Here is a 12421-nt window from a genome sequence, read left to right as displayed (position 1 = left end):
TCTTCTTTACACAATAAATAAAAAATAAATTCGTTGCTTACCGTTTTTAACCTTGACTGAATATTTGCTCACTAATGTTTGTTTTGAATTTCCTTTTTTTTGTTCTTTGTATGGAAACTAAATTAAATATTAAAATTGATATTAACCTAAATTGTATGTCAAAATTTCTTTAATTTGAATATTTAAAAAAGACCAAATTAATACATACATTCGGCAAATTATTTATTGTATTTATTTTTTTGTAAAAAAGTATTTATTGAAACTTTTGAGCGGTATTGCACGTTTACTAATGTCTGTAATTCTATATTAAATTGTACATTAAATTACATATTTTAATACAGGACTCAGTGACGCATACGATTCTACAAAAACTACAGGTTACTGAAAATTTAATATTACGTCTAGGTTTAGAAAAAGAATTAAATGGTCATTCAGGATGTGTTAATTGTTTAGAATGGAATGAAACTGGACAGTACGTATTTATATTGTGATAATACTTTTTTGTTTGTTGTTTAACAATGATTTTATTGATAATTGAAATATATTTTATTTATACAGAGTTCTTGCGTCAGCGTCAGATGATAAAGACATTATCTTATGGGATCCTTTTCGTTATGAAAAAAAACTTGTACTTCATTCGGGCCATCGCGGAAATATTTTCTCTGTAAAAGTAAGTTGTTTTATTTCATCTTTATTGTTATTGATTTACAGAATTGGTCAAGTTAATTTTTTTAAATTAAAATAATTTACAATTTATAAAATTTGTAACAACCTTGTTTCCCGCACGGACTAGTTTGTCGGTTTATTTTTCGGCGCGACGGCAGTAAGAGGTTTTGAGACAGCAAAAGTTTGAGTTTTGATCTTAATAATATATATATTTTAATACTAAACTTTTACATTTTATATACAGGCTATATACAGGATTTGTGTGTCTACGCGTTCTTTTGGCCGGTTGTTTTGGATTAGCTGTTTGTATCGTGCGATGTGTTCCGTGGTGTTCGAGGGACGCGAGACGCTACGGTGGTAGGCCGCATGACGGGACGCTCGAGCCTGGAGGTTGGTGAAATGCGCGGCGCGGTGGGGCGTGGTAACCCGTGTTTTGGTAGACGGTGCGCGGCGGGTGCGGTGTACGCGGATGATTCGGCGAATTCTGTCTACCGGCGATGATGAGTAAGGGAGACGGTATACGGACTCTCGAAAATCTTTGAGAGAGACGGAGAACTCTCCACCCCACTAGTCCGCCCTATTCTTTTAAGGAATAGAGTGAGCAGCGGCCGAGAACCCTCGGCGAAGGCGAAGAACACTTCACTCTCGGCTTGCTGGCTCGGGATAGGGTTTGAATCGAACGATGCCGAGAACCCTCGGCGAACGCGGAAAACTCTCTACCCTGCTGTTTGTTCGGAAGATCTTCTCTCGATATCAGACGAATCGGTGCCGATGGATCGAGAAGTGATCTGCACCTCCACCGGAGCGTTCTTTTATACCCACTCGGGTGGAGACTCGGGGATCTCCATGAGTCTTTGGGTCCCTCCGGTTTCCGTATCTCGTCGATCGGGATGCTGGCGGGAGAGAGGCGGTCGTCGAGACCGTCGTTGTCTCGTCGGTTTATAGAATTTTATTACGGCCCGATGCCCGTATGCGGTCTGGCGGTTAGTCTGCCGGGCCGGTCGCGGTCGTTGGTCGCCCGACGGGTGTGGTTTGTTACAAATTTAATTACATATTACGTTTTATTAACAAAAAACTAACAAATTAACAGTTAAAAAATGCGATAAGGTTTGCGTGGCGTTTTAAGGGTGTATCGGACATACAATCTTAGACAAAAGTGCATGAAATTTGAAATACTTAAATATCTACGCCTAACGCATAGTAAATCTAGATGTAAGAAACTTGAACGATAGTTGGAGTTTTATTTTTACTCTTACAAAGGTATTTTTCACGTATTTGCGATTTTTTTCACTTATGAGTTTAAACTTTTGACAGTGAAAATGCACAATTATCTCAAGTTATATTTTATCTCTTTAAAACGGTGTAGTGAAGACAATTGAAACTTGGTAGATATTTTCATCTATTTATATACTAGATGTACAAAAAAACACTGGTACTATTTCTTCTATATTTTTTTAGCTGTTTTATCCGTCAAGATCGTCTTTTTCCATAAGATAGAAAAGGATACCATGTAAAATCAGTGAAGATTAAAATAGTTATAACTCAGCAACCGTTTAGTGGATGCGTTTCTAATTTTTTGCGGTATATTAGGGAAACTAAAAGAACAATTTCACAAATTTTTAGAAACTTTGTGCTATTTTGAACGTCAGTCCGATACATTCTTAATCCCTCAGGCGAGAACTCTACGTTGATAATAGCGACCACAGATTTCTATAATATACTAGACTCTTAACTAGACTGCTAACCTTGATTCCCTAAACGTACCAGTATATAATGTACATGTCGTACATGACTGAATAACCGATCGGAATGTGTCGTCTGCTATGTACATCATTACTCGTCAAGTGGAATGTATATATACATATATATACACCAATAAATGTCACATATAGTTGCTACGAGTAATTTGTTGACATTTTTTAAATGTTTATATATATCATAGCAAATATATATATATATATATATATATATATATATATATATATATATTATACAGAGTGTTACAAAAGCATCGGATTTGCCTAGCACCATGCGATAGAGAATGAAAATCTAAGAAGAAATGTCTAATACTATTTTTCGATACGGTAAATAGTTTCGCCTTAATTCATCATTGTAATAAGTCAATAAGCGCGGAGGTACAAGAGAAAGTCAGTGACGGAGAATGCGTTAAGTTGACTCCTTGTTATTAAAAATTGAAAAATGCTTCTAATGCTAATAATTATCGATAAAATTCTTTGGAAGGCTCCCAAAATTTTCAATGGAACTGTCGCTTATCGAGAAATATTTCCATTTTGGCGGAACTTAGAAAATTTTCGAATTTGTATCTACAACTAAAGAAATTTTTTATTTCGCAGTTTACAGCTTTGAATGCTAATACTCATCGATAGAATTCTTCAGGCGGCTACCAGAACTGTCGATTATCGAAAAAATTTTACCGCTATAGGTCTTACAAAGATTTGTCTATTAGACAAAGTAAGAAAAAATTCAATGGTAATTGAATTTATTTATTATAAAACGATAAAACATTATAACAAGTGCTTCTTATAACAAATGCTCAAAGTGTCCACTATTAGCTTTCAAACATTTATTTGCTCTATTTATGACACTTTCCGTCAAAATGGAAATATGTCACGGTAACCGACAGTTCTATTGAAAATTTTGGTAGCTTTTCAAATAATTTTATTGATAATTATTAGCATTAGAAGCATTTTTCAATTTTTAATATCAAGGAGTCAACTTCACGCATTCTCCGTCACTGACTTTCTCTTGTACTTCTGCGCTTATTGACTTATAACAATGATGAATTAAGGCGAAACTATTTACCGTATCGAAAAATAGTATTAGACATTTCTTTTTAGATTTTTATTCTCTATCGCATGGTGCTAAGCAAATCCGATGCTTTTGTAACACCCTGTGTATATATATATATATATATATATATATACATATATATATATACACAGGGTGTATACATATATATATATATACCATGCGATATATATATATATATATATATATATATATATATATATATGTTTAAAGGATGATACTTAATAATACTAATAAATATCTTTAATATTAAGTTATTTTATACGAAAGTGCTCTTGAAATGAGGTTATATTATTTGTTCTTTAGTTTTAATACTTACGAAAAGAAATGTATACCTTTTCTTATATATGTATATTTGGGCAGTCTTTTATCACGGTCACCCATCCAACCATGAATCGCCGTCGACGTTGCTTGACTTCGAAGACCCTACGCAACCTGACACTTCATAATGATTCATGAACACTTGATGCTCATGAATACATATTTCTTATAGATCAGTTTAATAGATGTCAGAAAAATAAAACTTGTAGTTAAATAAATTTTTTTTTAATGGGCTAGTTTTCAATGACTATATTTTTTTACTAAAAAAAATATATTTATAAATAATTATAAATTTACAGTTTTTTTACTGATTTTTACATATGTGAAGTAACATGTGGAACAATTTATAAAAATATCTGTTTTTGCTTTGATTATCTGTTTTTCTGATGAAACTGAAACTATTTAATTATAAAATAGAAAATAGTAATATGTGGGTTTTTTTTAAATTTCTACAAATAATATTTATATAAAACAATAAAAAATCTTTTTACTTTTAGCAAATATTTTTAGATATTTGTAGACATTTTTTTGCCAGGATGTTATTTATAACATTAAATTAATAACAAAAATAGTGTAACATTATTAATTATATAAACCTTGCAACATAAAACACATGACGAACACATGATTAGTAGACGGTATTCAACAGACAAAACGAATTCCTAGACCGAAGACAAGAACTAATTATATTTAAAAACGCGCAATGTCGTAAATAAAGTATTTTGTTTGATATATGCGTATATAACACATAAATATGAATATGTACAAGAAAAATATAAAAATTTAATAATTTATATAATGTAATTCGTATTATAAACAGATGAAAAATATTTTAATTTATGTCTGTAAAATTATTTAGAATAGAACTACTTAGATGTTATTAAATAATATTTTAAATGTAATTATAAAACTGTTATAACGTTTAATAACATTTAAAACACGTGTAACTTATGCTATTAAAATATTTTTAACATATTACACGGAGAGAATTTTTTCTTAAAATTTACCCTCAAAATCTAGTAATTGTGGGATAATGTATAACTTCGAGGAATTTTACTATATTTTTTAATAAAATTTATTATACTTTTAGTAAATTGTATTAAAAGCATAGTAAATTTTACTATACGTTTAGTAAATTTTATTAAACAGTATAGTAAAATTTTTCGAGGTTACACGTTATCCCACAATTATCAGCTTAAATTGTAAGAGAAAATTCTCTCCGTGTAGTAATATTATTAAGTAATATTTTTTTAATACTTATTAAACGTTCTGTCATAATGTTTGATAACATTTAAAAAACATTAATAAATGTTTTTAAAAACAATAAAGGAGTACAGGCCAAAAACGAGCGAATAAAGATGTAAAAAATTAGTGGAATTTCTTATTATAATGCAAATTAATAATAAATCGTTTCGACTTACTTACAATTTTCAGCAGTAGTGTCTTTTTGTTACAAATGAATAAATTAAAGGGATAAACTTTTGAAAAGCCCATACCTCCGGTTTTTTTTAAATTACACTGGCACAAAAAAAGACAAAATTTTTGACCGATTTTTAGGCAATCTTCAAAGTGATGCAACTTTGCGAAAAATCATCCAAATTACATGTATTTTTTTTTTAATTAAAAGGCAAAGACTGTACTTTGAGAATCCTTACGCGAAAGTTTGATTTGTTAAATGCGAACCTTTTGTATCGCATGAAAACCAAACATGTGTTTTTTAATTGAAAAAAGTAAAAGTTTGTTATCATTTTGTACAAGTTTGTCGTTAAAATCTTGCTAATATTAATTCAGATTCTTAAAGTTCATTTTTTTCTAAGCAATTAAAAAAAAACATGTCGATACGATGTTTTTTGTGGATTGCACGCGAGTTTGAAATTTACACTGCATTTTAAGGTATTTTAGCGAATAAATACGGTATTTTTTGAATATCATGAATTTTGAGTATCAATATGATATTGCACATTGATTTTATTCGTGTTGAATTCGATCATACCGCTGTCATTAAAGTGACCCGATCTGCACCACGTGGAGAATGACGATCGGATTTTGTACATCATGTGGCTCTGAAATTCATTGGTGGAAATTTGTACTTACTGATCTGAATATAATGGATAGCTGACGCACCAATTTCACTGAAGTCAACAGAAGATCACATTCATCTATACTCATAAACCCACACATACACGTAAACGTATACACATATTCATACATAAAAAATAAAAGTTCAAATTTTATTTTAAAAAATCAGCCTTTTCAGGGCCACATGATGTACAAAATCCGATCGTCATTCTCCACGTGGTGCAGATCGGGTCACTTTGATGACAGCGGTATGATTGAGTTCAACATAAATAAAATCAATGTGCAATATTATATTAATACTCAAAATTTATGATATTCAAAAAATACCGTATTTATTTGCTAAAATACCTTAAAATGCAGTGCAAATTTCAAACTCGCGTGCAATCAACAAAAACATCATATTAACATGTTTTTTTTAATTGCTTAGAAAAGAATGAACTTTAAGAATCTGAATTAATATTAGCAAGATTTTAATGAGAAACTTGTGCAAAATGATAACAAACTTTTACTTTTTTCAATTAAAAAACACATGTTTCGTTTTCATGCGATACAAAAGGTTCGCACTTAACAAATCAAACTTTCGCGTAGAAATTTTTAAAGTAGAGTCTTTGCCCTTTAATTAAAAAAAAAGTACATGTAATTTGGATGATTTTTCGCAAAGTTGCATCACTTTGAAAATTGCCTAAAAATCGGTCAGAAATTTTGTTTTGTTTTTTTTGCGCCAGTGTATATACTTAAGTATTTTGACGCGCTGGTTACAAAAATGAAAGTGAAAATTGGCGCAAATTTAATTTTTATGGCGAAACCGTGGAAAGACCATAAAAATCATGATTTTTTTTTATTTATTTCCGAAAATAATGAGAATTTCTAAAAATACTTAAAATAAAGGTTATAGATCTCATCGAAATACACATTTTATGTCCTATTGATTTTTGTAAAGACAATAATTTTTAAGAAAAACGACGTTAAATGTTCAAAACTTTATATAATTTATCTAACACACATCAAGTTTTATTAGTTAATGCTTACTCAACTTATTAAAAAAAATTAAAATATTGAAAAGTGTAATAAAGCCAGTGGACCTCGCTAAGCTTGGAAAGTTGCAAACCCATGTAGTACAGTACAAGCGTGAATGTTCTTTCGCTTTATAAGCAGGGAGGGAATGTGAGTGGACCTCGCTATGCGTGGAACGTCGGAAACCTTTGACTATATAAGTATGGACTGTTAGTGCTCTAGTTTTCCCATTCACTTCTGTACTGAGATCTGTAACTAACATCTCCGAGATTTAGACCTCCGCTTTATTGACCAAAGAGCGGGAAATATAAACACATCATAACAAGCATTAACTAAAATAAAATACACATTATATTCTATAACCAGAGTTTATAATCGGATTTTATGTTTAAAATATATATAATCATAACCAATGAAATAATTCTTGTAGTATGTGAAAATAAACTAAAAATTGATTTTAAATATAGACTGTAGCTATGAACATCAGTTTATAAGTAGTATATAACATAAATACTAATTGTAAGCTTTAATGAAAATAAAGTAATAAAATAAAGATAATGTAATGTCTAAGAAGAAAAATTTAGAATCTAAATAAGTGTTATACAAATATATATATAAAACTTTTATTGTTAAACGTAAATAATGAAAATGTAGCACATGTATTTAGATATTTAAAATTAAATTACATTGAATAAAAAAACATTTTAATAAGACAAAATTTTAACATAAAATTTTTAATACAATATAAAATATATAATATAAAGAAAATGTTTAACGATTATATTAATATAGACAAATAAAATTACTGACCTTGAAAAATAATAGTTTTTGTTAGGTTATGTCGAAGAAATGTATTATATTTTTTAAATATATTGTATTATATATTTTTAAAATAACATGTTTTGCATTAACATTTATCAATGTATCATTTTATTAAACACATTTGGAGCATTTTTATTTATTTTAAAGAAATTGAAAATTTGTGCTGCAACGTATTTTTATTATTATTTTATACGTATCTAATTATGGATACCTTAGAAATCTATGACTTTTTCGTATTATTTTTATCACTGGAAAATCTGAAAAAAAAAAACAGTAAAAATGTTACTTTAATAAACATCTATATTATTAATATTAATATATAATTCTGAATACTGTTGACAAACTTTAAATGCTCTGAGCACAGGCTTCATAACAGTTGACATTATTTTAGTTCTTGAATTTCTTAATTGGTCGATGGTGGCGCGACACATCTTAGTTATCTGTTTGAAGTTAGCTATTGGCAGTCTATGCTTATATAATCAAAGCGTAAACCCATGTAGTACCGTACAAGCGTGGACGTCGTTTTGCTTTGTAAGAAGGGAGGCGTGTGGATGGACCTCACTACGTGTGGAAAGTCGCAAACCCATGTAGTACAGTACAAATAGGAAATTTATAGTTTTTATATTTTTATTATTGATATAGAAATTAAATTGCACAATCACTATTTTCTATCTTAATTTTCAGCCCAATAAGCAAGAAACATTGATCAACGTTTTTTAAATGTTAATTTTAGAGAAATTTCTTAACATTATGACTTAATGTTTTATAAATATTTTTAAAATGTTATTTAATAATGTTGCTGTCTTAATATTATTAAAATATTTAAAAAATATTTATTAGATGTTATTTAAATGCTTTTAAACGTTATGACATAACGTTTGATAAATATTTTAAAAATATTACTTAATAATATTGCTGTCCTAATATTTTTAAAATATTTTTAAAACATTTATTAATAACAAAAAAATAAACGAGCTCGTTAATGCTAAGCAAAAATAAAATAAACAGGTCAATATGTCGAGCTAATACCAATTTTTACAATATAATATAATTTATTAAATCAAAAATATATCATTATAAACGCTATTAAAAACATCTGTGTTAAAATTGTTAAACAAATTTCGAAATGTTTCGACTATACATAGTCCTCTTCAGTCGTGCCAAATTACCAATATTTATGAAATTAAACATGAGTAAAATAACGCAAACCAAAATATGGTAAATATACCGATCAGGAGAGCCCGCCCCGATGACCTCGGCCTTGACATATGTTGTCAAGGTCACCCTCCTGAGTGACCTTGAAAATATTTTAGCCGTCGTTCGTGATTTGTTAAAAAAGTTATTAACAAAAAAAGTTTTATAAATACGACACAATTATTCAGTATAGGAGTATATCAGATGAGTTTGCAACTTTCCACGTATAGCGAGGTTCCCTGCTTACAGAGCGAAACGACGTCCACGCCTGTACTTTACCACAAGGGTTTGCGACATTCGATTTGAAATTGTGGCCAAATAGCGAATTTAAAATGTGTAACAATCGTTCTTTGCACGGCCTAGCTCGTCGGGAAGGATCTAGGGCGAAAAAGGGTTTAGAGACACCAAATGCGGTTTGGTGATAAAGAGATATATTTGAGAATCTTACGTTTACATGAATTCGCGATATTTACAAGATCGGTATATACATATGCGTGCCGGTGTGTTTTCGCGTCGGTTGCCCGGCCGGATCAGCTGTTCCGGCGGGATGGTGACGGCGCGCGGTAAGGCGGGCGGTAATCGTCCCGAGCGCAGAGCTCGGAGCTTCGTGGCCGGTGGGCGCGCGGCGCGGGCCGGGGTGTTTACCCGACGGTTTGACGGGTGCAATGCATTTCTCGGAATTCCGGCGAAGATTCCGCGTATTTTAGGCGGTTTTCCAGGAGAGGTGTCGGCTCCGAGAACGCTCGGATGGAGACGGAGAACACTCCGTGCCGTTTTATTGGCCCCCGTGGATATGGGATTGCGTCGGTGTAGCGACCGAGAGCTCTCGGTGAAGGCGGAGAACTCTCCATCCTCGACTTGCTACTCGACGGAAGGATGCGGGATCGAGCATGGCCGAGAACTTTTGGCAAGGACGGAGAACACTCCACCGTTGCTTCTGGCTCGCAGGGTCTAGGCTTCTCGTCGGAACGAGTTGGACGGAATAACGAGAAGTGAAGTCGTCGCTGTCGAGGCGGCCTTATATACCGCTCTCGACAGCGCTTCCTGGACCTCCGGTGGTCCTCGATCTTCTCCATACCCAGCATCTCGTCGGACGGAATGCTGGCTTGGAAAAGGAGTACGCAGGTCGCCGAAACGAACGCTATCTTGGTGGTGCGAGCACGCTGCTTTTATGTCGGTCCGGCGACTGGTTCGTCGGGCCGCGCGGTCGGTGTTGGCGGGTCGGGGCGTGGTCTGTTACAAATGTTTGAGTTAGGTTAGAAAAAATACGGGTTGGGGGTGCAGGGAGAGGGGCGGAGCCCCTCTTCCGCCCACGCGTTTTCTAAGAATAACCCAACCATTTTTATGTTGCTATTTGGATAATGCGAAAATATTGAAAACGAACAGCGTGGATCTTTTGTAGAGATGTATATGTTAATTGTATTTTGGTAAAGCAGCGACTTTCATGCGTTGTAAATAGCAGGAGATGTTGGTAGATCTCGCTTCGCGTAGAAAGTCAAAAATCCATATGATACAGTACATAAATACTTTATTGAATAACATTATTATTAATGGGATAAATTTTAGCGACATAAAATTGGTTGGGTTATTCTTAGAAAACGCGTGGGCTCCGTCCCTCCCCCTGCACTCCCTTCCGTATTTTTTTTAACCTAACCCAAACATTTTAAATGTGCTATTTGACCACAATTTTAAATCTAATGTCGTAAACCCTTTTGGTAAAGTACAAGCGTGGACGTTGTTTTGCTCTGTAAGCAGGAAGGAGTGGACCTCGCTACACGTAGAAAGTTGCAAACTTGTCTGATATACTCTTATACTGAATAATTATGTGTCGTATTTATGAAACTTTTTTTGTTAATAACTTTCTAACGAATCATGTGCGACAGCTAAAATCTTTTAAATGTCACTTAGAAAGGTGACCTTGACAACATATGTCAAGGCCAAAATCATCTGGGCGGGCTCCCGTGATCGGTATATTTACCGAAATGTAAAAGATCAAAACCGATAGAAAACGTGTAATTTATGAACACTATAAATTGATATGCGTATTGTAAAAAAACTATAAACTACATATGTTGATTTCAGACAATATTAACACAAGCAAAAAAAGCTAACAGTTTCTACAAAGCGTTTAAAACGACTGTAATGTTTGGTAGTCAGAGGCAGAATGAGCGAACTTATTGTCCGTTAGTCATTTTCGACAAAATGTCAAGCAAATAATAATATGAATTGTCGAGACACTCCGTGTCCTTCTGTAAATTGATGCCATTAACTTGTTCGTTAATATGAATCATTTCTGAAATTAACCTTTTTTGGTATCTTGATTCAGAATCCAATATCTTAACATTATCCCAATTAAACAAGTGGTTATTTTTTAGCATGTGTTCTGTTACAACGGAGTGTCTCGACGATTCTAATTTAAAATTTGCGTGTTCCTTAATTCTAGTACTTAAATGTCTTTTCGTCTGTCCTACATATAACGCGTTACAATTTTTACAGCATATATTTTGTAGACAATATTATTCCTTAGATTTATGTCGGTTATATCCTTCTGCATCTTAATAAACATGTTTAATTTGTTGAGACAACGAAAGTCAACCATGAACAAATCTTTATTAACAAAGGAAAAGGCGGTTTCAAATATTTGCTTAATAAGGTAGAACGAAATATTTTTTCTTTATGTGTTGACTTTCAGTTGTACCTTGATTAATTTGGGAATCTGTAAGTTTTACTTGATTATTGAAATGTTTCTTAAGTCTGTTATTAATTTCATGAAAAATAAGATCCAATGAATAATTGTTGTCTAGTAATATATTGATGCAAATTTCAAGGTTTTTTTGCCAAAAAGATAGATTTGACAACAAAACTGCTCTATTTATTAAGCTATAAATTGTTCCTATTTTGTGGCAACGAGGATGATGCGAGAAAAACGTTTCGTTTGCGTTATTTTACTCATGTTTAATTTCATAAATATTGGTAATTTGGCACGACTGAAGAGGACTATGTATAGCCGAAACATTTCGAAATTTGTTTAACAATTTTAACACAGTTGTTTTTAATAGCGTTTATAATGATGTATTTTTGATTTAATATATTATATTATATTGTGAAAATTAGTATTAGTTTGACATATTGACCTGTTTATTTTATTATTTATTAATAAGTTTTTTAAATGTCATTAAACCTTATGACATAATGTTTGATAAATGTTTTTAAAATATTACTTGTGTGCATACGCGTATTCCGTTGGTTCGCTAATCGTTTTTCAGATGCGCCGGAGCGGCTTAGCGTTGAGTCCGCAAATGTGCGTGTTACGATTATGGGGAATCGCTAGGGGATGTTCGAATAAACTCACAATATTTGGATGACGTTACAAACTTCCTTTATTGTTTCCGACTCGTCGCGAACGTTGCGGCGCCTCGTTTCTCTCAATCCTTCCGCGCCCGTTCGACGACGGCCGTTTATTACCATTAGATTTAACAACGTATAAAGTTAGTCG

The 12421-nt window shown here is 32.3% G+C and overlaps 1 protein-coding gene across 4 annotated transcripts in view; it reads left to right on the top strand.

The window, feature by feature from the left end:
• The window catches only part of LOC105833360 (WD and tetratricopeptide repeats protein 1), a 213377-nt gene that overhangs the window by 21543 nt on the left and 179413 nt on the right, over nt 1-12421 (top strand). For 2 of the 4 annotated variants that reach the window (XM_036294560.1, XM_036294549.1), the window contains exons 3-4: nt 342-472; nt 559-670. The exons of 1 other annotated variant lie outside the window; for it this stretch is intronic. In XM_036294560.1, coding sequence (XP_036150453.1) covers nt 342-472; nt 559-670 — 243 coding nt within the window. Of the gene's footprint in view, nt 1-341; nt 473-558; nt 671-1017; nt 1057-12421 lie in introns of those variants that run through there. One more of the 4 variants, XM_036294557.1, reaches the window with a different exon arrangement.

This window comes from Monomorium pharaonis, chromosome 1 (assembly GCF_013373865.1).
Source record: "Monomorium pharaonis isolate MP-MQ-018 chromosome 1, ASM1337386v2, whole genome shotgun sequence".
NCBI lineage: Eukaryota > Metazoa > Arthropoda > Insecta > Hymenoptera > Formicidae > Monomorium > Monomorium pharaonis.
Note: the sequence above shows the minus strand (reverse complement) of the source record. Positions and strands in the feature narration are given on the sequence as shown.